The sequence below is a fragment of the Taeniopygia guttata genome, chromosome 18 (genome assembly GCF_048771995.1).
Source record: "Taeniopygia guttata chromosome 18, bTaeGut7.mat, whole genome shotgun sequence".
NCBI lineage: Eukaryota > Metazoa > Chordata > Aves > Passeriformes > Estrildidae > Taeniopygia > Taeniopygia guttata.
This window is the reverse complement of record NC_133043.1, coordinates 5,782,100-5,806,341: the sequence shown is the minus strand read 5'-3', so window position 1 is coordinate 5,806,341 and position 24,242 is coordinate 5,782,100. Positions and strand designations below refer to the sequence as shown.

At 56.6% G+C, this 24,242-nt stretch overlaps 2 protein-coding genes across 4 annotated transcripts in view; one reads left to right on the top strand and one right to left on the bottom strand.

Annotated features, from left to right (window-relative positions):
• The window catches only part of MAP2K4 (mitogen-activated protein kinase kinase 4), a 61,282-nt gene extending 59,835 nt beyond the window's left edge, over positions 1–1,447 (top strand). For all 3 annotated transcript variants that reach the window (XM_072936880.1, XM_030287163.4, XM_030287162.4), the window contains one exon: positions 497–1,447. In XM_072936880.1, coding sequence (XP_072792981.1) covers positions 497–610 — 114 coding nt within the window. In that variant the 3' untranslated portion in view covers positions 611–1,447. The remainder of the gene's footprint in view (positions 1–496) is intronic.
• A 7,513-nt stretch (positions 1,448–8,960) lies between these two features.
• The window catches only part of MYOCD (myocardin), a 90,258-nt gene continuing 74,976 nt past the window's right edge, over positions 8,961–24,242 (bottom strand). The window contains exons 5-12 of the mRNA XM_072937066.1: positions 23,319–23,480; positions 19,379–19,554; positions 17,353–17,478; positions 16,613–16,872; positions 16,111–16,264; positions 14,185–15,111; positions 10,543–10,600; positions 8,961–9,972 (exon numbers count right to left, since the gene is read on the bottom strand). Coding sequence (XP_072793167.1) covers positions 9,407–9,972; positions 10,543–10,600; positions 14,185–15,111; positions 16,111–16,264; positions 16,613–16,872; positions 17,353–17,478; positions 19,379–19,554; positions 23,319–23,480 — 2,429 coding nt within the window. The 3' untranslated portion in view covers positions 8,961–9,406. The remainder of the gene's footprint in view (positions 9,973–10,542; positions 10,601–14,184; positions 15,112–16,110; positions 16,265–16,612; positions 16,873–17,352; positions 17,479–19,378; positions 19,555–23,318; positions 23,481–24,242) is intronic.

The window sequence follows — 24,242 nt, the reverse complement described above, 5'->3', positions numbered from 1 at the left end:
GAAAGGGATTTGCCTGATGTCCTGGCCCAGAACCTCCATGATGTTATGTCCCAGCTGTTCTGACCTGGGTCTGGCCAGTGCTGCCTGTTGGGAGCAGAGGGTCAGGGCTCAGGAGAGCTGAGCTTGGGTTTGACCTCTGCAAGACACTCCTGTCACTCTCCCCACTGTGACCATGCTGCTGATGAAACCTCTCCTGAAAGGCTTTCAGGAAATGTCAGTGCTGCAGAGGAGCTGCTGACCCTGCACCCTCGCTGCCTCCTGCCTGGCAGCTCCAGGCGCTCTGGGGTCCTGTACTGAGGTTACTGCCTCAGTAACCTCCCACCTTAGAGACATGGGTTCCCAGTGGGGAAAAGCCATGGTCCAGGCTGTGTCCTGGTGTCCTGCAGCCACCACAAAGGCTGTTCTTGCACCAGACAAATTCCCCTGCTCCGTTTTTATCTGAGGGGCACGTGCCAGGAGGGTGACCATAACTCTGGTGTTTTTTATCTGCTTCCAGAAACATCCCTTCATCCTGATGTATGAGGAACGCACAGTGGATGTTGCATGCTATGTTTGTAAAATCCTGGATCAAATGCCAGCAACTCCCAGCTCTCCAATGTACGTGGATTGATACTGCTGCTACATCAAACTCTAGAAAAAGGGCTGAGAGAAAACAAGCTGTAAAGAATTTTCATCACATATTGCAGTGTTTTTAATGCTCGCCCAGACACCATGTGCAATAATATTGGTGTTATTTCCATCCTGTCTGTATACTGTTGTCACATATAAAGTGCATCCCTGTAATACCTGATCACACAGTGTTAGTGTTGGTCACAGAGAGACCTCATCTTGCTCTTTTGTGGACATATTCATGAAATGTGGAAATAAGTACATATATTTGTTGACTGTGATTGGATAGCACCTAAAATTCATTTCTAGACTCAAAACTTTGAGACTCCTCAGCAGCTACTGGAAAGATTTTTCTCTCAAACTCTTCCGATTGTTGTTTCAAGTAATAATAAAAAACAAACAAACAAAAGTTAGGCGTTGTCTGTCTGAACATTAAGAGACTTTGCCTGGAGGGAGAAGAACTTGCTTAACCAACGAGATGCTTTGCCTTCTGGAGCTGGAAAGGCAAAGGAGAATTTTATTCTTCACAAAGTGCAATAGATTTACTGCTATGAAATTCTGTTGCTTTACAGTCGCAGTGTACTTTTCTGGGGACAGTGTGCTCAGCTGAACTTCCTGTTAAAGAGAGATCATGTTAAATATAGTGAATATGTCTTTACCAAAAATATGTTGCGTTGAAAGAGGCTAACATTAAACTATTGAGATGGGACATAATGTATTCTTCCTCCTTTTACCAAGCCAGCCACTCTTCACTCTTAACTAGGTGTCCTGTAAATTGTTACCTGGTAAGATAAGACCTTTGACCTGAAGAATTATTAAACTACTTGATTGAATTTAACCTGCTTGTTGATTGGTTTATAGTGCACAGTGCTCAGCACCCACTGGCTTTGCTTTGCCTTCACCCAGTGCCATCCACAGAGGCTGCAGCTGCCTGAATGGGCCACCAGCTGCTGGCTGTGAGTCCTGGCGGGTGTTTCTGTGTTCCTGCTGTCCCCAGCCCTGCTGCTTGCGCCTGTGGCACGGCCCAGCCCTCCCAGCCCCCTGTCCAAAGCTCCCAGTCCCACTCCAAAGCTGAGCTCTTCCTTCTCGCTGCTGCAGGCAGGATGGATGGAGGGGTGGCCCTGGCTGCCACGGGGCTGTGCCCACCCTGCTGAGCTGCTGGAGACAATTCGCCACCACCTGGGGACTGAACCTCCTCTGTGACCTCCCAGCTCCTGGTTCTGCACCCTGAGCAAACCTCTCTGAGTCTGTGCAGAAGGAGATGAGGTGGAGATGAAAGATCCAACTCCTCTCAGCTGGCCTAGCAAGGCCAGGCAAGCTTCTGCTCCATTCCTAAATGAAACAGCACATCAGATTTCTCTCTTTGTTTAATTGACATAGTTTTCAAAGATTAATTTTTCCCAATGTTTTTTTTTTCCCAAAATATTGCAGTTTGCAGGTGTTTAGTAGCAGGGATAAAATGGAGGCCGCAGGGTCTCTGCCTTCCATTCTGAGCTGATTTAGGTGCTTGGTAGGACTTCCTCAGTGTTAGAGCAGCCTCCCATCAGAGCTCGGCAGCAAGCCTGGACACAGAGGGAATGAAAACAGCGGTGCTGGCAGGATCCCAAGGAAGGGCTCCCCACGTCCAAGCAACGCCACCATGTGCACAGCAGCCCGAGGCAGAGCGCTGAGCGAAGACCAAGCAGCACATCCCAGCTGGGAGGAGACCTGGAACGCAGCTGGTGGCTGTCTGCCCTGGAGGGGACACGTCCTGGTGCTGCTGCTGGCACCGTGGGATCCCTTGGCACTGCTGGCACTGCCCTTCCTGGGTTGTGTTCCTTTTGGGCTGCTCCTCAGGCAGAGCAGAGGTTTCTGCAGTACCTGCTCCTTGCTGCATAAAGATCAGTCAGACCATGCCTGTGTAAAGCAGTTGTGTCCCCACCCCAGAGCCTTTCTCAGCCAAATGCCGTGGAGCTGGGATTGCTCCCTGCAGCCTTCAGCCCTGGCATGGGGCTGCAGGAGCTCCAGGTCCCAGGGGTGCTGGTTGTGGGGCTGGAGAGCCCCAGAGCCAGGAGGGGCAGCCACACCTGGGGCTCTGCCTCTCCCTTGGGTGTGGACGTGTGACTCGCTCCTCCCCACAAAAGGGAACCCAAAAACCTTTCAGAGGGCCAGCACTGAATGGAGCCTCCCAAATCAGGGCCTGCCTTGCTCTGCCCTGTGGGGATGGCTGGGTCTGTGCTCTGGTGCTGGCCCAGCTCAGGAATGGAAATGCAAAGCTTTGAGCGACAGGAGGGAGGTGCTGCTGCCTGGGTGGCTGTACAGGACAGGTTTAGCCTATTCAACATAGATTATTATAAATTATTAAGGGTGCACCGTTTATTGCAATGTATCTATAAAAAAAAAAAAGAAAAAAAAGGTGTATAGTGTTCAGAAGCTGTGAAAATAGTGTAAGAACTGTACATTGTGAATTCTGGTTATTATTTTTTTCTTGTACCATAGAAAAAATGTATAAAAATATCAAAAAGCTGATGTGCAGGGATGTTGCCTTATTGTCTGTAAAACGAAGCTCAGGAACATAACTGCTTCAAAGAGCTTCCGAATATTTTATCCGGTATCCTGGTTTGACTTCCTCCTCTATTTAAGCTATTATACATGGATCAGAGTGTTTATGTAATAGTTCTATCCTTTTGCCTGCAGGTCAGTTGTAATAAAACTAAGATGCGACTGTGACCTTGTTATTTTCATTTTGTAAGGTCAGACATGAACGGAAAGGTTCACTAAGAGCTGTGGAATACCTCCCTTCCAGGCCTGGAAGAAAGCAACCTTCAGATCTGCTTGTGCCAAGTGAAAGAGGTGAAAGGAGCTCTGGATGTATTTTCTCTCTCTGGAAGACTGCTGGTGCATTTGGGCACCTCTCAGGGGAGCACTGTTGGCAGCACGGAGAGATCTGGTGGCTCAGGACACCTTGTCCCTGTGAGGAGGGCAGGTGGCTGTGCCCACTCTGCAGGGAAGGGGCAGCTGGAGCTCCCAGCTCTGATGGTTGCAAGGTCTGCAGAGCCCAGATGCTCTCTGAGTCCTGGGTAAGCCCTGCTGCTGGGAGATCTCTTCTGCCTGCAAGCTGTGGAGGGCTTGGAATCTGCCCAGCCAAGTGGGCAGAGCTGGAGCCCAGCAATGGGAAGGAAGAGTGCTGGGGGAGAGGGCCTGGCCACCAGTGCCTGTCCTGCTGCACTGGGCTGGATGGGACAGTCCAGGAGTATCCAGAGAGGGGAGAGCAGAGCACCCTGACCTCAGGATCAGGAATAGCTGGGAATGGGTGAATCGCCTGACACCAGCTCTTGCAGGGTCCCACCACTTGAAGGGTGACAGTTGTGCCCAGAGAAGGGAAGGCAGGGCAGACAAATGGAGCTGAAGGTCTTGCTGTGTGGAGATGCACAGTGTGAAAGGTTCACGGAGCTCAAGTCTTGTCACCTAAATTCCCTGTTCCCACCACACCAAGCCTTTTTCTGGAGCTTTTTGTTGCCAGCGCAATACTTTGGAGATTTGTGGGTCACCTGCTACCCTCACTCTTCAGTCAGCATCCAAGATCCCTCATCTGGCGAAGGAAGAAGACAAAATTTGAGCACACACCAGGGACAGTCCTTCCTTCCCTGGGAGGGAATGTATTTATGGATATTTATGGATATTTCTGTCTCTCTCAACTGCACCTTACTGAACTCATGCTCCATTCTCCCTCTGGACTCTCTCCTACCTGCAACCACTTCACTGCCCTCACTGAGGATCCTGCTGTCACTGTGTCACTGCTGAGGCAGCACAGAAAAATCCACCCTCGTCCCAGATGCTGCTGGTGTCTGCAACAGGATCCATTCCTGCTTCTGCTCCTGGCAGCCCTTGGACAATTCCAGCACTCCTTGTTTGAGCGATGTGTGGTGGCTTTCTCCAGGCTGGGAATTTTCTTTGGGTGCACAGCCAGGTGAGCACGGCTTGGCTCTGCTCACTGAGGCTGCCCTGGTGTCCATGCCCAGTGCCAAGGCTCAGGAGCCAATATTTGGACCAGCCTCCCAGAAGACCTGGAGCCACTGGGCACTGGCTGTGCTTGGTGGCCCAGGCTGGCACCTCACCCCGATGCCTTGCACCCTGCATGGCCGAGGTGCTTCTTAGATCTTCAGCAAGCATCATACAGCATCCAGAAAATCCCTGCTCTGTTGTGGTTATTATGTGTCTGGGGAGCTCCAAGAGCAGCTTTGAGGTTTGGATGAGCTCAAACCTGCTCCTCCCTGGACCCAAGCAGGAGGAATGCAGATGTGCATCATTACTGTTCTGTCAGGAGCACGTCGAGGTGAGTATTTCCCTGAATACTCTGGCATGACTTCCCCTGGCCTTCATCCCAGCCCTGTCTCTCCTTTGGGGGCCAGGTGAGTATAAATGAAGGGCTCAGGCCTGTGTTACTGGGGGTTCCCCCTGTGCTGGCACTGCTGGGGCACCTCCAGGGCTGGGGACAGCTCTGGGACACTCAGGACAGGAAGGACCTGGAGGGGCTGGAGCGTGTCCAGGGAAGGGAATGGAGCTGGGGAAGGGGCTCGGCCTGGAGAAAAGGAGGATCCCGAGAGATCTTTTCCCTCTCTGGAATTCCCTGACGGGAGGGGACAGCCGGGGGGATTTGGGATCTCATCCCAGGGAACAGGGACAGGAGGAGAGGGAACAGCCTCAGGCTGGGCCAGGGCAGGCTCAGGGTGGAACCAGCAGGAATTTCCCCATGGAAAGGGAGCTCAGGGATTGGAACTGCCCAGGGAGGGTTGGATGCCCATCCTGGAGGTGCCCAGGGAATTCCTGGAGGTGGCACTCAGAGCTCTGGGCTGGGACAGGGTGGGGATCAGGGTGGGCTCACTGGGCTGGGAGAGCTTTTCCAACCTCAGTGATTCCATGATTCTGTTAACACTTAGGTGCTGCTTTTTAAAACAACTCCATTTTCCTTCGTTTCCTGACACAAATTACATGTGGCCATGGCTTTGAGCGTGGTAAGGGGCCCAGGGAAAGATGGAGTGACTGCTCTGAGGAACAAGAAAAGGAAAAGCTGTATTTCGCCTTTATGTTTACAGCTGTGCAAGTGCCTGGAGGACGAGAAGAGGCACAAACTCCCTCTCCTGGAGACACACGGCACTTTCTGTCGGAAAGGGAACATCAGGGCCGTCTGTGGGCTGTTCCGGGGGACATCTGCCAGAAAGCCTTTGTCTTGGCATAAATCCCATGCCTCCCATCAGGAGAACGTGGTGTGGCCAAGCAGCAACTCCTGCTCAGCTGGGCAGAAGAGCTGGTCGGGACTCAGCCTCCCCACCTGCTCTGCTCCAAACCTTGGTGTGGCAGCACATTTCTCCCTCTCAGGATTTTTCATAAAGGTGCACAGAGAGAAATGAAAGAGAAAACAATTTCTATTTCTGCTCCCTGTTTTCCCACGTGGAATGTGTTTGGAGAATTGTTTCCCTGGGGTGAGTGCTTGGTTGGATTCTGGTGAGGAATGTTTGAGCCTGGTGGCCAATCCAACCCACCTGGGGCTGGAAACTCAGAGAGGATCACGAGTTGTGAGTGAGTTAGATATAGAGCTAAAGAAAGTAATATATAGTTTTAGTATCTTCCTTTATATAGTATATTAATGTATTTTAACATAGGTATAATAAAAAAATCATTCAACCTTCTGAACTAGAGTCAGACATCATAATTTCTTTCCCCTAAGTTCACCTACATTTACAATACCTTGGCACCTGAGAGGTGTTGTCCTTCAGAGCTGAGGCTCCCTGCACCACCCTCTGCTCTGTGCCGTTCACAGCAGGGAGACTCAGCCTCCCCAGCAGCACAGGCAGGCTCTCCTCAGCAGGCAGACTGGGCAGGGGACTGCTCCACTCCATGCTTGCTCCTGAAATACTCCTAGGCTGAGGCTGGTCTCCTCATTCTCTGAGTAACCACGACCTGGCTCAGCCCAGGCTGTTTATCACAGCCTGGCTGCAGGGTGTGGGTTAGACGCTGAAATATGTCCATAGGAACTGGTTCTTTCTTCATCTACATCTTTCCAGATGCACTGGAGCCATGTCTCAGGACCGTTTCACCTTTAGCCCAACATCAGTCCCTCCTTGCACACAGGGAACCTTTTCTAATCAAAGGAAAGATGTGACAAATCTGGAAACAGACACTCGGGGCTGCTCTGGAGAAGGATCCAAGGTCCCCCAGGGTCCCATCCTGCTGTGCCCGTGGGCAGTGGGAGGTTTGGCTGTGGCAGAGCTCTGCCTGTACCCAGCACCCTGCAGCCACCAGCCCAGTGCTGACAAAAGTACCGAGGGCAGGGAGTCAGCTCTGCCCTTAGGGGGACACAAGGAGTGGGGTCTGCAGGAAAACAGAGCAAATCCAGAGCCAACAGAAGAAAAAGACAGGAAACTCGGGCTGGTGTGTTTAGAAAATTTCCAGGAGAAACTGCTGCCATGATTGAAATTCATCTGGCCTTGGAGGACTGTAGCTGTCCCAGGGCGTGGAGCTGGTAGCAGGGGGTGGCAGCTGGGAGAGCTGTGGCTGTCCCAGTGGTGAAGTCAAACAGCAAACCATGAGCAGACAGAGTGGCAAGACAAGGGTTTTAATAATGAAGGTGTTGCTGGTAACATAGGTAAGGAAATGTGCTTGCTTACAGGTTTGAAGCTGACAGCATCCCTTTAAATAAGGAAATACATTTGCTGAGAGGAGAAAGTTACCTGAAAACTCTGTACAAGGCCGCAGTGGAGCAGCTAACACTACTCTGGGTCAAGTGCTCTGAATATTCTCCACGGACTGGCTTCAAAAAAATCTCTCACTTAGAAAAAGAAATTCTTTTAAAAAAATGCAACCTGTGATTGTCTATCCTAGCAGTGCCCTGTGACATTTGTACAATAGAAAAAATGGTGCTTTAAATAGTGACTTGGAAGCTACTGCCACGTGCTTTATACAGCATGCAACAACACCAGGGACTGGGGACACTGCCCGGGCTGCAGAGCTGCCTCCCACAGCTCCTGCATCCCTGGGGAAGCGCCACGGGAGCCACGGCCAGGCTGGACCTCCTCCCAGCAGCTTCATCTCCGTGTGCTGTCCTTCCAGTAACACAAATATTAAATACACTCAGTCTGTAAATAGTTTAACAATCTTTGTCAGCAACAATATTTACTTTGGCAAAACCAGAGTTGCAATGAACAGACGCGTCCATCGCAAAGTCTGCAGCAAGTTCTTTGGTGGAAGCCAAGAAGTGAAGCAAAGGCTCCTTCTTGCTAGAGCCTGAGGAAGAATATTGCACAGAGACTCCTAGGAGAAATGCTGGTGATTCCAAACGGGAGCATCACTGCGGTAGAGCTTCCTTCTCTGCCGGCTTCGGGAGAACGGGCTCCTCCAGGCTCGGTGATTCACAGCTGTTCTCCGGAGCCTTGCTCGGGGCTGAGGGAGCAGTGACGCTGGATAAACTCCGGGAGGAGGGGAAGACTGCTGGGGATGGAGGAGGGACGGGCAGGAGGATGGAGGGGAGGATGGCAGGAGCAGGCACTGGCACAAAGCCTGGGCCGCGGCAGGGCTCGCTCGGCTCTGCCCATGAGCGGTCACTGAGTGTCCCTGCCCGGCTCCCCCTGCTCCCGGGTCATGCAAGGGCTGGAGATCACCCTGACCTGGCTGTGCAGAGAACAACCCCTCCAAAGCTGCTCCTTTCACAGCACCTGCTCCTAGCTCGGCCAAAACACATCACTCATCTCTCTGTGCGCACCGGGGACACGGCCGCTCCACTGGGATGCCACATCCCCGCCATTCCCTCACTGCATCCTGAACATCTGCCTCCAAGGTCCAGAGCTCTCTGCTCCAAGGTCACAGGCTGCAGCCTGGTTCGGTTCAGAGCGCAGCCAGGACAGCTCCTGGGCTTTCAGCCCTCAGCACATGCCAAGGTGCCACCTGAGCTCGGTGATCTCCATCTCTCATCCACCTGGAGCAGATCCCTGCAGGGATGGGCACTGCAGCTTTGGGCAGGAGGGAAGCAATGGCCTGGCTGGGCACAGAAGGGTGCTTGGCACCTGGCTGGGCACAGCCCCCTGCTCTTCACCCTGGCATGGGCACGGCCAAGATGAGCCCAACAGGTCTGCCTGGAGAGGAGAGGAGAGGAGAGGAGAGGAGAGGAGAGGAGAGGAGAGGAGAGGAGAGGAGAGGAGAGGAGAGGAGAGGAGAGGAGAGGAGAGGAGAGGAGAGGAGAGGAGAGGAGAGGAGAGGAGAGGAGAGGAGAGGAGAGGAGAGGAGAGGAGAGGAGAGGAGAGGAGAGGAGAGGAGAGGAGAGGAGAGGAGAGGAGAGGAGAGGAGAGGAGAGGAGAGGAGAGGAGAGGAGAGGAGAGGAGAGGAGAGGAGAGGAGAGGAGAGGAGAGGAGAGGAGAGGAGAGGAGAGTGGGCTTCCCTCTCCATGATTTCCTGTTGCCACCCAGGTGAGGTCACCTCACCACACAGTCTTGTCATGAGCTGCTCCAGTTCTCACAAGAGTGACTGCTAAAACTGGGAGGGGGGGATGGAAGATTAGAGGAAGAAAATGGAAGTTCTTGTCAATCAAAGGAAGTGTTGCTTCAGGCACCGGTGTCTTCTGTGGGGTTGTGTCAACGGAGGAAAAACGAAGTACCAGAGTTGTGCTGTCAGTTTTCAGTGACTGGAAATTCAAACAAGTTTATATGCTGGGAAAATGACTCCAGTTTGCCCTGGATAAGGCACGTTAGCCCTGCACGTTCTGTGGCAGGACAGGAGCACTGTGCTGCCTGCTGCAGGCTCACAGCGCCCTGCCCCAGCAGTCCCTTCACCACTGCTGCAGGTGCAGGTCCATGCTGGTGTTCAGGTTGAGGTCGGCAACATCCAGGAAATCGATGTTGAAGATGCTGGGGCCCGCGGGGGTGAGCGAGCTGAAGCCGCTGGCCGAGCTGGGGGGGGTGAGGTCCAGCCACTCCATCGTTTCCCACGGAGACTCGGTGAAACTCATTTGTAAAGCGGAGCCTTCGGCAGGGGAAGGGGACAGCTGGGTGTCCATGGGCGACAGGGGAGTCTGTAAAATCTCCTGGGAGTTGAGCAGTTCATCGGCGGCTTTGCCGGAGAACCCCTCCATCATCCCTTCGAAGTGGGGCTCCTCGCCCCCCATCTTCAGCAGGGCCATCTCGCCCACCCTGCCCAGGGGGCTGTGGGCATTGAGCAGCACCTCCAGGTGGGCGTCGCTGCTGCCCGGGCAGTGCTCGAAGGGCAGCGGGGCCGAGGAGCCCGGCTCGAACGGGGCAGAGCCCTTGGGCACGGAGCCCGAGCTCCCTGGAGACACCATGATCTGAGGGACCTTCTGCAGGCAGGACCGGTCTTCCTTGGCGTTGGCTGGGATTTCTGCCGACAAATGAGAGGGATTTGAGGTGCCCTGGTGGTGCCCACCAGCACAGCCCTCCAGCTGAGCTCCTGGCATCACCTGCTCCCCATTCAATCCCACTGGCACCGCCTGCCCACCCTCCCTGGGGGAAGCTTTGCACATTCCTGCTTCCTGACCTTGATCCCCGGGTTTGGACACAGTCCCCAGGGCACAAAGCCCTGGCAGCTGTCCCCAAGGGGCCGGGAAGGGCACAGGCAGCCCTTTGCACAGGGAGGGCAGCAGAAGTGCTCTGGAAAGGTGGCACTGGGAATGGAGGGGACACTGGGGGCTGGCAGGGCTGTGCACGGGGCTCCTGCCCTGCTGTCCCCTCTCTCTGCACAGGACACAGCCCAGCCCAGACCGCCCCAGCAGGCTGGCACAGGCAGGAGCAGGCTCCAATGTGCTTTTGGGCTCAATCTCAGGGTGCTGGCAGACAGAGGGCAGGGGAAAGCTGTACTCAACTCAGGCAGCGCTGCTGGGGTGCACTGAGCCCCACAGAGCGATGCTGGCTGGAGGGGAAGCCCAGAGGGGAAGAGGGAAGCAGAGCATACCTCCACTCTCAATCAGCACGTCCAGGAGCTCGTCCATCTGCTGACTTCGTGTCATCTGCTGCAGCAAACGACAAGAGGAGAGGAGAGGCCATTAGCAGGACAGCCCTCCTGCCACAAGCCAGGTAGATGGTTCTAGACCCCAAAAAGGATGGCTCCAGACCCCACAAATGGCTTCTCCCCACACAGAAGAGAGGCCACACCAACACGGGGCTGGCAGTGGTGTTCAGGGCACTGCAGGGATGTGGCACAATCACGGATGGTCCAGGGAGAAAAGCAACCTTCCCTGCTGCCAACCCTCTGCTCTGTGGCCACCACAGCCTGCCCTGTCCCGGGGCCCTCAGGACACAAAATTTTGGCCCCAGCACCTCACACTGGCACATGTCAGCCTGCCCTCCCTGCTCCCTGCACTGCCCAGCCTCCTTCCTCTCCCTGACCAGAACCTGGAAGATCTCCTGCACGCTGGCACAGACCCATTTTCACCCTGCCAACAGCATCACTCCACTCTCCCAAAGGCACCAGCAGTCCCAGCAGCGAGGCTGCTCCCAGCTCTGATGGGAAGGAAGGTGCTCCCAGGTGATGGCCAGTCCTCCCTGCAGGAGCAGCGCTCCAGGTACGGCTCAGGGGGCAGACGGGGGAGCAGGATGAGCTTGAGACCTGGGAATGCTCAAGGGTCTGTCTCTGACATGGCACTGAGCACCCAAAGAGAGCACACTGGCACCCCAGGGGACTCGGGGGGTGTCAGGACCCCTGGGTGCACAGGGGACACTATCCAGCCCAGCGGGGTGTCTGACTCCTTTGTGGCACCTAGTCAGCAGCTAACCCTTCAAAAAAGCCCATTGCTCCTGGAAACAGGCCTGTCCTGCCCAGAGACCCCAAAACGAGCTGCAGCTCCAGCAGCTGAGTGCCACTGACTGCAAAAAGACATCATGGGCAGCCCCAGCCCTGTAGAAAACACAAACCATGCAGTTACCTGCTTCACTGCATCCTCATAGGGTGGAGGCTGCTTTACCTCTGACAGGGCTGGGCTTGACTTACAAAAACTTGGGGATGAAATAGAAAACTTTTGGCCTGACTGCGCAGCCATCTGCATGGGGAAATACAGGGAAACGGAGTCAATGCACGGCGGGAGGCCCGGCTCGCTCCTCCCTGCTGAGGCTGGCCTGGTGCCAGGGAAAACGACAATTTTGTGGGTCAAACCAACTCCAAATGCCTGGCTTGGAGCAGGATGGAGGCAGGTGAACCAGCTCCTGGCCTAGCTCTGAGACCCAGGGCCAGGCTGGCCTCCTGTCACTGCCAGGCACGGTGGCACAGGACAAGGGCATGGACAAGGGGGAGGCAGAGGTGCTGCTGGTGGTCTGCTGGGCTTGGCCAGCGCTGAGGCACCTCCCCAGCCACCCCAGCCCCTCAACACCACCTTGCTGGGGGCAACTCAGAGCTCAGGGATGTCACAGGGATGTCCCCCTGTCAGGCCAGGGGATGTCACTCAGAAGAGGGAAATCTCTCTCTGCCTGTGCCAAACACCTGCACGTCTTTGCCAACTTTTTGCCAGGTTTCCCTTCCAGGATGGATGGCATCTGAAGCACAGTGCCTGTCAGCTGCTGTCCCCATCACCTCCAGGCCCTCCTGTGTCCTTCCCCACTGCCTGGCCATGGCCTTGTCCCACAAAAACCAGCACCAGGGGATTGTCCCTCCAGGTGGGTTGGATGCAGGAGAGGATCCAGGGCAGCAGTGAGGTCACTCTGCCCGGCCAGGCACCTCCTGGCCACCATTCTGGGGAGGGGAGCTGGAAGGAACACTACCCCTGGCTCATGGGAAGCAGCACTGCAGTGCTGAGCTCTTGCTGGACCCTCACCCCTGGGAGTCCCTTGCAGGCAGCAGAGAGATGTGCAGGATGGGTGGTGTTGGAGTTGGGACGAGCTGCAGGACACAATGGGACCATCCCCCTGCCCTTGGGCAGTGAAGAGCAGCTGGAGGTGCCCCTGTGGTGTCACTGCTCCCTCCTGAGCCTCACTGACCACTGCCCTGCTGCCTCCTGGAGATCAGCTCACAGCACTGCCCCACTGCCCCACTGCCCCCAGAGCTGCTGCAGTGCCCAGTTCACCTGCACAGCCCCAGGGCCAGGGTCAGCCCCTGCATCCCCCACTCCCCACTCACCCAAACCAGTGTTGCCATCCCCCTCCCCACCCCTGCAGCAGCCCCACTGCCCTCCATGCCCACTCCCCTGGCAGCTCTCTCTGCCCTTCCTCGCCCTGAGCTGCTGCCCTTGCCCACCTCACTGGCCATGCTGTTTGCCAACTGCCCGTGGCACCCACCTTGCTGTCCTCCTGAGCCCCACTTTGTGCCACTGTGCAGGGCTGCACCCCAAAGCCTGCTCGGGGCCACTGCACACACACCCAGCCTGCCCTGCCACAGCCCTGTGTGCACACCTTGCACCCCTGTGCGTGGCACAGGCCACTGAAACGTGCTGAGCTGCTGCCTGGGCAGCCCTGGGAGGGCACTGGGGTTGTGGGCAGCAGCACTTTGTGTTGCTTTGTGCAGCGTGTCCCCCTCCCAAGTGTTTGTACCTGCCCAGGGGGCTGAGCGAGCAGCGGTGGCTGCTGAGGACAGCTCTGTGCTGGGCTGGTGGGGAGGCACAAGCTCTCTCTGACTGCAGACCTCAACTGCCAGCCCAGCCCTGCTCCAGCTTCCTGAGAAAAGCCTTCCCCGGGGCAACTGCTCTCCTCCAGCTCAGTGGTGAAAATGCCTCACACGCTGCTGGGAGCCACAATGGCCTGGCAGGATGCTGGGAAGCCCTGCAGCCCTGCAGCTGGGTCTCCCAGGGGTGTAGGAACTGTGCCAGGGCTCTCCCAGGAGCTGAGGGATCCACGCTGGTGCCTCCCTGCTGCGTACAGAGCTGTGCCAGGGCTCCATGGGGCACGGGCAGCTGTGCCAGGACTCCCCCTGAGGGGAGAGGCAGCTGGGTTTGGGCTCTTTTAGGGTAGAAGAAGCTGTGCCAGTGCTCCCCCAGGGAAGTGGGAGCTTGCCAGGACTCCTCCAGGGGCAGAGGGAACTGTGCCAGGGCTCCCCAGGGCAGAGAGAACTGTGCCAGGGCTCCCCAGGGCAGAGGGAACCGTGCCAGGGCTCCCCAGGGCAGAGGATGCTCTGCCAGGACTCTCCCTGCACGCGTGCAGCTTTGCCAGTGCTCACTTAGGGGCAGAGAGAGCAGTGCTGGGGTACCCTGGGGAGGAGGGGAGCTGTGCCAGGGCTTCCTCAGGGCAGCAGGAGCCGTGCCAGGGCTCCATGGGGCATGACGGCCACGCTCTGGCCCCTGCAGGGAACTGGCAGTGGTGGCAGGGCTGCCAGAAGAAACCCTGCGAGGGACCCTGGGGTGCCATCAGCTTCCATCCCAGTGCCCCTCTGGGACACTCCCTGCCCTTCCAGCAGCCCCGGGAGCAGAGGAAAGGCTTTGCCTGTGTGGCTGAGAGCCGGGGGTCGGGCTGGCACTCAGAGGAAAGGCTTTGCCTGTGTGGCTGAGAGCCGGGGGTCGGGCTGGCACTCAGAGGAAAGGCTTTGCCCGTGTGGCTGAGAGCCGGGGCTCGGGCTGGCACTCAGAGGAAAGGCTTTGCCCGTGTGGCTGAGAGCCGGGGGTCGGGCTGCACTCACCGGGGCCGGGCGCAGGCAGCTGCCGGCCGGGGGGGACCCGCTGCGGGCCTCGGGGGACAGCAGGTAGTGGCTGTTGGGGGACGGTGGCAGGCTGATGTGCTGGGGGCTCTTTGCAGCACCCAGGGGAGAGTGCTGCGGGGAGCACTGCGGGCTCAAGAATGTCGAGGAGGCGATGGTGCTCTGCCCTGCGGGCTCCAGGCAGTGGCTGTTTACGATGTGGGGCACCTGTGGTACCCCACAGTTACTCAGCTTATCCGAGCTGCCCGCCTGGCCTTTCAGCGCCATTTGTTTGGATGCAAACGGACAGCTGGACACGGCGTTTTCTTGCTTGATGGGGACACCAAAGAAATGCTGCTGCTTCTCCTCAAGGCCATTGCTTCTCTTTCGCTTCTGGAGCTGCATCCGCAGCTCTTCCACCTGCCTCTGCTCCTGCTGCAGCTTCCACGTCAGTTCATTGATGACCTTCTGCTTCTCCACCAGCATCTTGTCTTTCTCCGTGTCTATTCCTTCCAGTTCCAGCTGGATGCTCCCTCCGTTCATGCTGCTCATGAGGCTTTCCTCAGCGCTGCCGTGAGCCGGTGATGGCTGCAGGCCGAACTGTGGAGAAGCCATGGGCCCATCGTTGAAGGTGTCCGGCAAGGAGCCGCTGACAGAGAGCTCGGAGGAGGCGGGCGAGATGGGCGGGGTGGAGCTGGTGCTGCCGAAGTGATAGAAGCCGTTGGATAGCATGCTGCTGGAGGACTGGGACTGGTAGGTGGGCAGGGTGCTGGTTGGAGTGACTGGGAAGGTGACGGTGGTGATCTCGCTGAAGCCGGGCCCCGTGCTGCTGCCGCACTCCTGGAAGGGCCGCAGCCGCTCCATCAGCGCCGTTTTGGTTCCCGACACGGGCAGGCCTCGGATTCGGAGCTGCTGCCTGAGCTCCGATACCTGGGGGGAAATCACTCTGCTCAGCCTCAGGGGCAGAGCCCTTTGCAAACACAGAGCTTTTAATAAGGAGTCTCAGATCCATCTTTAAAGCTCTGACCTCCCAGGTGCTCCCTGTCTCACCTGCAGTCACCACAGTCACCATGCACATCCTGCAAAATCTCAACCTTTCCTAACAGGAAATCTTCCTCCAAGCACTGTGACTCCTCTCCATGAACCAGCAGTGGTCCTTGGGGCAGGGAAGCAGCTCAGGATTCCCTTCCTAGCAGTGGATTTCTCCATGAGAAGAGGACTTTAGCACAGACCAGGAGGCTGTGACACCTTGGGGCCACGTGCTCTATGCTCAAGCACACGATTCAGGCACCTGAGCTAGGGCAAATTCATCTGTTTCTACCTCGGGGCTGCCCCCAGGTCTCTGCTCCTGGAAGGATTTGGCCTTCCTCATGACTGAAGGTCCATTAGCAAAGTATAAAATAATAGCTGATATGAGGGATTCTCCCCATGCCCTTTCTTGCCTACATGAGAGGGGCTCAAAACAGTGCGTGTAGCAGGAGGTACCTGCTCATGCAGAGAGCTGAGCTGGCCTGGCTGAGCAGCTGAGTCACTGAGAGGGGGGCATGCTGCCCTGCTGGCCTCTGGCTGGTCTGTCAGAGCATCCACAATGTCCAAACCACACAGGGATGGAGCCACGAGCTGCAGGAGCAGCAGCTCAGATCATCCTTTAGCCTGAGCCGCAGCCTTCCCAGGCTACAGCTTTGCTTTGCTGACACACAGGCTAGAGCAGTGCTCCCCTCACCACCCGCAGAGCAGCAAGTCCCCATGTCCAGAACCTCCCCAGGGACCAAGCCCTGCCCCAGGGTGCTGTGCTGAGCTCCTGGGTGGCTCAGAGCATGGAGGTTCAGGTGTGCTGGTCCCTGACACAGCCCTCCCAGCCCCTGACACACTCAGAGGCAGCACAGCACACTCAGGATGTGCTCCTGCAGTGACAAAGGTTGCACTCACTTTGAGATCATCCAGGTTGGATGGCAGAGGGCCTGGCTTGATAGACGAGACACAAGTCTGGCCTGAAAAGGTGGTTTTCACTGGAGAAAGAGGGGTGTTGTTGCCAGAAGTTGATGAAGAATTTGAACTTTTGACCATTTGCTCATTTGATTGCCTGAAATAACAAAGGAGATTTGGGGTAACTTGTCTGTTCCCCCAGGATCTTTGTGCCCAGCAACCCATCCCTCTGCTCCCCTGGGTCTGCTGTCTCCTGTGTGAGACTTCAGGATGGCCAAGGAAAACCAGGCTGGGCTGTAGGGGATTGCTGCTGTCCCACCAGCATGTCACAGGTGCCCTGGCCAGTATGCAAAGCCCAGAATGGTTTGGAAGGAGTCTGTGCTGTTGCCAAGCTTTTCTATTTCAGTGGTGTGCCTCTATCCCCTTGCTCTGGCACAAATGGATACAGGGGGAAGGCCTGGAGAGAGACAGGACTGAGTCCTGCTGCTGGCACAGTACCACTCACTTCAGCTGTCCTTGGTGCATCCCAGGATAGCTGAAGTGCTGCTGCTGCTGCTGCTGCTGCTGCTGCTGGCTGAGGATCTGGAGCTGCAGGAAGAGCTGCTGCTGCTGGAGCAGTCTGGCATATGCAGAATCCATGGGTGGAGGGGACTTCTCTGCTTTCTGGTCTGGGGGGATGTACTGGTGGTACTTGAGCTTCTTCACTTTGGGCTTGGTGTCTTTGGGCTTTTTGTGACGGTTCTTGCTGTCACTGGATGGTTTGGACTGTTGGAGGGAAGGAAAGGGATTAGGTGTGAGAGGAGCTCCTGTCATCCCCGTGGGACCTCAGAGGCCTGGAACAGAACCAAGGCAGCTCCAAGCTGCTGAGCTCCAAGACCTGCTGAGCTGGATGTGGGGGGACTCCCTTGGCACTGCATCCCATCCCAGCTGTGCTGGAGAGCACATGAGCTGGACAGTGACCCTCCCTGCCTGGAACATGCTCCAGTGTGGCCTGGCATCTCCTCCTGCTCCCAGCCCCAGGGGATGTTTTCAGTGCAGGGTGTATTCACCTCTAGCAAGGTGTATTGCTGAATCTTGTACCATTACACCACTAATTAAATCAGTTTTTGACACAAGGTTGTCTGCCTGAATTATTCAAAGCCTCTCAGTGCAGACACCCAGAGCTGTCACACATTTGGGGCGCAGCACTGCAGGTTTGGAGGCTGGTTCCTCCCTGGCAGCCCGGGGGCATCGCACTGGCATTACCTTCACGGCAGAGGGCAGGGGCAGCGTGGGGCTCTCCTGCCCCGCTGCCGGCTTGGGGCTCTCGCACTGCCGGCCCTGCCCCGGGGCAGCATCCGCAGCCTGCCCATCGGCACTGGGGGGCCGATCCTGCAAGGGAGAGGGGAGAGGGGCTGTGGGGCCGGACCCAGGGGCTGCCCAGCCTGCACAGGGCATCCTGCTACTCTGTTTGCTCACCCCATGTTGTTCCAAATGCCCACGGATGCCTCAGTGCCTCCCAGTCCCCTCATGTCTGTCCCAGCCACACCCTCAGGCTGTCCCAGTCCTTTCCCAGTCCTCTGCCTCCACAATCCTCCTTGGTTGTCCAGCCCTCCCAGTTTCTTGCTCACAGCTGGCCCCTCAGTGTCCTCCAGACCAGCTGACCCATGGATGGCCACAATCCTTTTAGTCCTCCTCCACCCCAGTCTGCCCCACTCTTCCCTTTCTCCCCCGTCCATCCCAGCCCCTCCAGTCTGCCTCAGTCCACTCCAGTTCCCTCATTATCCCCAGTTTCTCCCCGTTCCCCCATCCTCCACATTTCCCCAATTTCCCCCCAGTCCCTCAATTTCCCCCAGCCTCTACATTCTCCCAGTTTTCCCCCAGTTCCTCGTTCCCCATCCTCCACATTCCCCCAATATCACCCAGTCCCCAAATTTCCCCCAGCCTCTACATTCCCTCAATTTCCCCCAATTTCCCCCAGTCCCTCCAATCTCCATATTCCCCCAGTTCCCCCCAGTTCCCTGTTCCCCCAGCCTCCACATTCCCCCAGTTTCCCCCAGTCTCCCCAGTTTACCCCAGTGCCCCCCAGTTCCCTGTTCCCCCAGCCTCCACATCCCCCCAGTCCCCCCCAGCCCCCCCCCAGTTTCCCCAGTCCCCCCAGTCCGCCCAGTTCCCCCCAGTCCCCCCAATCTCCCCAGTCCCCCAGTCCCCCCAGTTCCCCAGTCCCCCCAGTCCCCCCAGTCCCCCCAGTTTCCCCAGTCCCCCCAGTTTCCCCAGTCCCCCCAGTCCCCACAGTCCCCCCCAGTTTCCCCAGTCCCCCCCAGTCCCCCCCAGTCCCCCCAGTCCCCCCAGTTTCCCCCAGTCCCTCCAGTCCCCCCAGTCCCCCCAGTCCCCCCCAGTCCCCCCAGTCCCCCCAGTTTCCCCAGTCCCCCCCAGTCCACCCAGTCCCCCCAGTCCCCCCAGTCCCCCCAGTTCCCCCCAGTTCCCCCCAGTTCCCCCCAGTCCCCCCCAGTTTCCCCCGGCCCGGCGCTCCCCGGGCTGCAGTTCCTGCGCCGGCCGGCAGGGGGCGCGCCGCCCCCGCGCAGCGCGGTCCGCCCGCGGTTCCCAGATTGCCGCGGAATGACCCAAAATGTCACAGAATCACAGAATTAACCCGGCTGGAAACGGCCTTTGAGATCACCGACTCCGATCTGTCACCTAACACCACCCTATCAACTAAACCATGGCACTGAGTGCCACATCCAGGCTCTTCCTTAACACCTCCAGGGATGCTGACTCCAGCACCTCCCCGGGCAGCCCATTCCAATGCTCAACCACTCTCTCAGTGAAGAATTTCTTCCTAATGTCCAACCTGAACCTCCCCTGGGCCATCTTAAGGATGTGTCCTCGTGTCCTGTCATTGTTCCCTGGGAGCAGAGCCCGACCCCACCCGGCTGCACCCTCCTGTCACGGAGCTGTAGGGAGTGAAGAGGTCTCCCCTGACCCTCCTCTTCTCCAGGATCAACAATCGCAGCTCCCTCAGCCGCTCCTCACAGCACTTGTGTTCCTGACCCCTCCCCAGCCTTGTTGCCTTTCTCTGGACATGCTCCAGCCCCTTCACATCCTCCCTAAATTGCGGTCCCAGAACTGGACACGGCACTCGAGGTGCTGCCCAGCCAGTGCCGAGCACAGGGCAGGAATCTGCTCCTCAGCCCGGGACCCCGCGTGTCCCCCCTCGTGTGCTCCGTGCCCTGTGCCGAGGGATGTCCCGTGTCCCCCCGCCTGTCCCGGCCCCAGGACGGCTCGCCCGTACCTGGGGAGCCCCGGCAGGGCCGGCGGGGGGCGGCTCCGGTGCTTTGGAGGCGGGGGGCGGCTCTGCGGGGCCCGGGGAGCCGCGGCTGCGGGGCCGCTCCGGGGACAGCCCGTCGTTGCTGCTGTCCTCCTCGAAGGCGAAGGCGTCGCTCTGCCGGGGAAAGCCGCCCTGGGTGCCTGCGGGGGCAGAGGGGCAGAGGTCAGAGCCTGCGGGGAGCGATGGGGCACGGGGTGAGCCCCTGGGCACCGCGGCCGCGCCCACCGCCCCCTGCCCGGCCCTGCGTGGGGCACACGGGTGGGTGCCCGGGGGGCTCGGCCGCCTCCGGGGTGCCCCGCGGCTGGGGGACAGCAGGGCGGCCAAGCCATGGGCAGGGAGACAGGAGGGGTCTGAGGAGCCGGGACCATGGCCCTTTTCCTTGGGACAGGGAGAGAGGAGGGGTCTGAGGAGCTGGGACTATGGCCCTTCTCCTTGGGACAGGGAGAGAGAGAGGAGGGCTTGGAGGAGCCCTGCCCACCAGCGCAGCAGGGCTGGTGCAGACAGGTGGGACTCTGGTGCAGGAGGGGCTCTGCCATCCTGCCCCTCCACTGGGCTGGGATGGGACAGGGGCACGGATCACCCTCCCTGAGCTGAGCACCCCGGCTGAACACCCACACCACGCATGGGACTCTCCTCAGCAGGAGTGAGGTTGAAATCAGCTCGGAATGTGATCCATCTCTCGCAATGTGGACGTGGCTGCAGGTGCGCAGAGGCTCCCACGTGCCGTGTCTGTGCACAGGTTTCACCCACAGGACACGGTTCAAACCACTTCTGCCTGCCCAGCAGCCCCAGGCCATGCTGCCTGCACAGCTCCTGCACTGTTATCTGCCAGTCAGATGGGCAAGGGCTCTTGACCCCGAGGTTTGATGATAAATAAAGTGCTGAGAAAAAATGTCTCATGTGAGCCTCAGGAGAACTGCAGGTGGGGGTAGAGGAAGGAGCAGCGTGGCCACACTCGTAATCTCCTCGTGCTCATGTCTGGCATTTGTCAGACAGCTTGGCACGCTGATAGTGAGGTGACAAATGGGGAAATAGGAAGGGCCTGGGGACAAACTTCCACCTGTCCCTGCTGCTGGTCTAGCAATGTGCACCTTCTCAACGACACGCACCTCCTGCTCTGACCCCTGCCCCTATCTGAGAGATAAGGGTTATCTCCACTCCCTGTGGCTGCTGGTGCCAGGGTGGGCGAGGACAGAGCCCTGGCTCCCTGCCTGAGCTGCTGCCCAGACATGGGCTGGGGAAATGAGATCAGCTGTGCTCAACTTGCTGTCCCTGGAAAGAGGGTCTGTGTCCTCTCCATCCTCTCTGTCAGAGGCAGCACCCAGACAGGTCCCTGAGGAGCTGCAGCATTGCATGGGCCACCTGGGCTGCATGGGAGCTGCAGCCACGCCTGCAGGCCAGCGTGGACATCCCCTCTTGGGAAAAATGACTCCAAGCAAGGAGGACTTGCGGATCTGCAGGGCTCCTGCTGCGCTGGCAGGCGAGTGTGTGTTGGGAAGTGGTGCCAAAGCTGGGAGCACAAGGGACCTTCAGGACACAGGGACAGCCCAGAGCATGACAGGAATGTGCTGCATCCTGCTGCTTGATACCGCAGGGCTGTGCCAGTGGGGAATGCTTCCCTTATCTGTCCTGCTCTCACCCAGCCCCGCCTGAGCGTATTGTTTCTCCATCCCTGTCCCTGCCGTAATCTCAGGCAGGATGGTGTTTGCTCCGGGCCCTTTCTAATGCACTGGGTATTGTCCTCTTGAGCGGCATTGGACAAAGTGATGACAAGGACCTGGTAAAAAAAGTTCCTTGTATCACTGCTCAGCTATGCAGGGCACTGGCGGCCTCCTGTCACTGGGACGTTTGGGCTTTCGGTTGGGGTCTGGCACTTTCTGCTCACCCTGCCGGAGGTGATTAGAGGAACACGTCAGCTGAACTTTCCACTGTATAAACAGTTGAGATTCCAAGGTTAAAGTAAAATGATTTTAAACCCTGTCATCTTTCTGGTATTGCAAAAACAAAAGGCTTAACGTTCAGAGGTGCCAGTACTCATCTCCGCTCTGTGTTCGGCTCTTTGCCCCAAACCGTGAGTACCACAAGGTGCCTCTGACAGCAAAAAATGAGCTTGAGGATCCTTCAACCTGAGGCTTTCTTCTGCAGAAACCTGAGGGCTGGGATGGTGTTCCTGTCTTCTTCTCATGGCACCCCATGGTACCCTATGTTGGACCCTAATGTCCTGCATGTTTCACCCTAAATGGGATGAAACTGGCTTACAAAGACACGTTTTTCCCCAGCAATGTGATAGAAGAGAATTGTGAAAGGGAGAAATTTAAAACTAAACAAATAATTTTTAAGCCAGACTTTTTTGTTTTTAACAGTTTGGTCCCATAAATCTCTGTTTACCACGAGCTCCTGACAAGGCAGCTGGAGAGATGCTCTATTCAAGGCTCAAGCTGATTTCCCAGTCACCAAACCTCAGCTCCGGGGGATAAAGTCATGCTCACACTGCCTCAAATGTTTATAAAGCCGGGGGGATTTTTTGAAACTTCTTTTTTTCCACTGTTCTATCCTTTAGTAAGTGGCTGGGGAGATTTTACTTGAACTCTCCTTAAAAATTCCTCTTTAGGCAGACTCCTGGAACATTTCAGTTTCAAAGAGGAGAGCTGCAACGCGCTGGGAATGGAGCAGCTCCAGGGCCAGGCTGGAGAAGCTGCTGTACATACACAGCCTGCATTTCACAGCCCCCAAACCAAGAGCAGGAACAGTTGTGGGGCAGGACAGAGCAGTATCTGAGCCTGGAATATTTAATGTCATTTAAGATGGTTTCTGAAATGAAATGAAAATCAAAGTACTTCCTGTTTCCACTCTCATTTTTGGCATTTCTCCTCTCACTCCAAGAGCCTTTCTGTCCCAAAAACCTGCCATTGTCCCCAGCCCGCTCTGAGCTCCAGAACAGACCCTTCAAATGGGATTATGCCAATGGCAATGACCCCATTTACTGAGGAACTGTGAGCAACAGAACAAGGAGCTTCCAGGGGCAGAGCAGCTCTCTATGCCTCACTGGAGACCTGAGTGCCAGCTTGGACACGTGGGGACAGCCCCAGACTTCAAAAACCCAGGTTGCTGCCCTGTCACTGTAGGACCCTGCTGGTTTTCCTGCTCCTTTCGCTGCTTTTGGATCTCCCTGTCCTGGCACTGGGCCCTGGTGAAATTTGAGTCACCTTTCTGCCACACCAGCTTCCCTGCAGCAGCGTGGGGAAGTAATTGTGGGTGATTCTTCCTCCCTCCTCTGGTGGGAGGAGGTGATGGAGGAAAACCAAATTTAGGCATAAAGCGAGTGGTGGGTCCTGGCTGGAAGGGGTGTGCCCTGTTTGGGGGTGCATGCTCCTGCTCATATTCTCCAGCAATTTAGCACCCCAAGGATGCTCCACACCCCAGGGATGCAGCATCCTGCTCTGCTGGGTCCTGCGTTCCACCAGCAGCAGTGGTAAAAAATAAAAGAGAACCCTGAGCCCTCCTGAACTGGGGCCACTCCACGGCCATGGGATGTGAGAGCTTGGCAGGGCAGGAGTGGGAGGATGTGGGCTGCTCTCACAGCCAGCCCCTGGGCACTCAGGCTCTCTCCCATGCGGAAGGAAGGAGTGTCCTCTCTCCAACAGCATCACTTCTGTGCTCAAAGCCTTGGGGAGGGAAGGGGTGTGGGAAGGGAGGTTATTTCTGGGGGAATGTGGCTGAGAACTGGTGCATGTTTCAGTGTCACTGCTCTAAGATGAGAGCGCTGTGCTGGGCTGGGCCGGTTACTTAATTAATGAAATTTAAGCAACAAGAGCAGCTCTTACATCCAGGCTGGTCACTTCCTGCAGTCACTGTGGCAGCCCCACTCCCTGCACACACACAGCACACACGTTCACTGTCACACCTTTTATGGCCTCTTTCACAGCCGAGTCCACGGGAATAATATTCTTCTCCACCAGCTCCAAAGGACCCGGCCTGAGCGCGATCTTTTCGTTGAGGTCATCGGCCAGTCGGGCTCTTTTCAGCTTCATTTGGGTAGACTGAATGGACCCCTCTGCAGCTGAGTCTAAAAGGCCAAAGAGAAGTGTCAGGGGCTCCTGTGGGCAGAGCACTTGGTGACAATGGCACAGCACACCTCTGGGGGCTGTGGCCAATCCTGAGTATATAATACGTATTCATTTTGCTAATTTCCTATTATACTCACAGTTAGTTACACTTTTACTTAGTTTTTGTTAAAAGTACAAAAAGAACTCCTGAGTCACTCTGCCCTATCTATTTTAAAGTCTAAAGAGTCTTTTTTATTTTTCATTTTTTAGCATAGAAATTTGCATTCTTTCTTTTTAGCTATATTATTTTGCTAAAGCTACAGTCACTAAACTAAACAACATATTTAGCAAGCTTGAAGTAGCACATTTTACCTATATCTAAATAGATTTCTCCCCTATTCAATTTTCACTCTGTGAAAATTGAATAGCACAGCAGGATCTGCTCTGTTAGGCTGGGTGGGGCTGCTGTGAATTGGGACATGGGTTATTCTCTGAGCCTCAGGTCCAGCTTCTCCATGCCCAAACAAGAGCCTCCCTCTACCATCCTGGCCTTGCAAGCCCAGCCTACAGCCAGACCATGCTCTGCAAGGGCCAGGAGTGATCTGGGATGGAAACTTCATGAGCAAGTTCAAAGCTGCCACTAGCAAGGGCCAAAGGGCTCTGCAGCTCCTGCCTGCCAGGAGCACATCGGCCCCTGTGGGCTAGTGCAGATGGGGAACAGCTGGAGAACAGAACCACTGGCAGTGTTTGACAGCTGGAGCAAATGGCTTACACTGGAATTA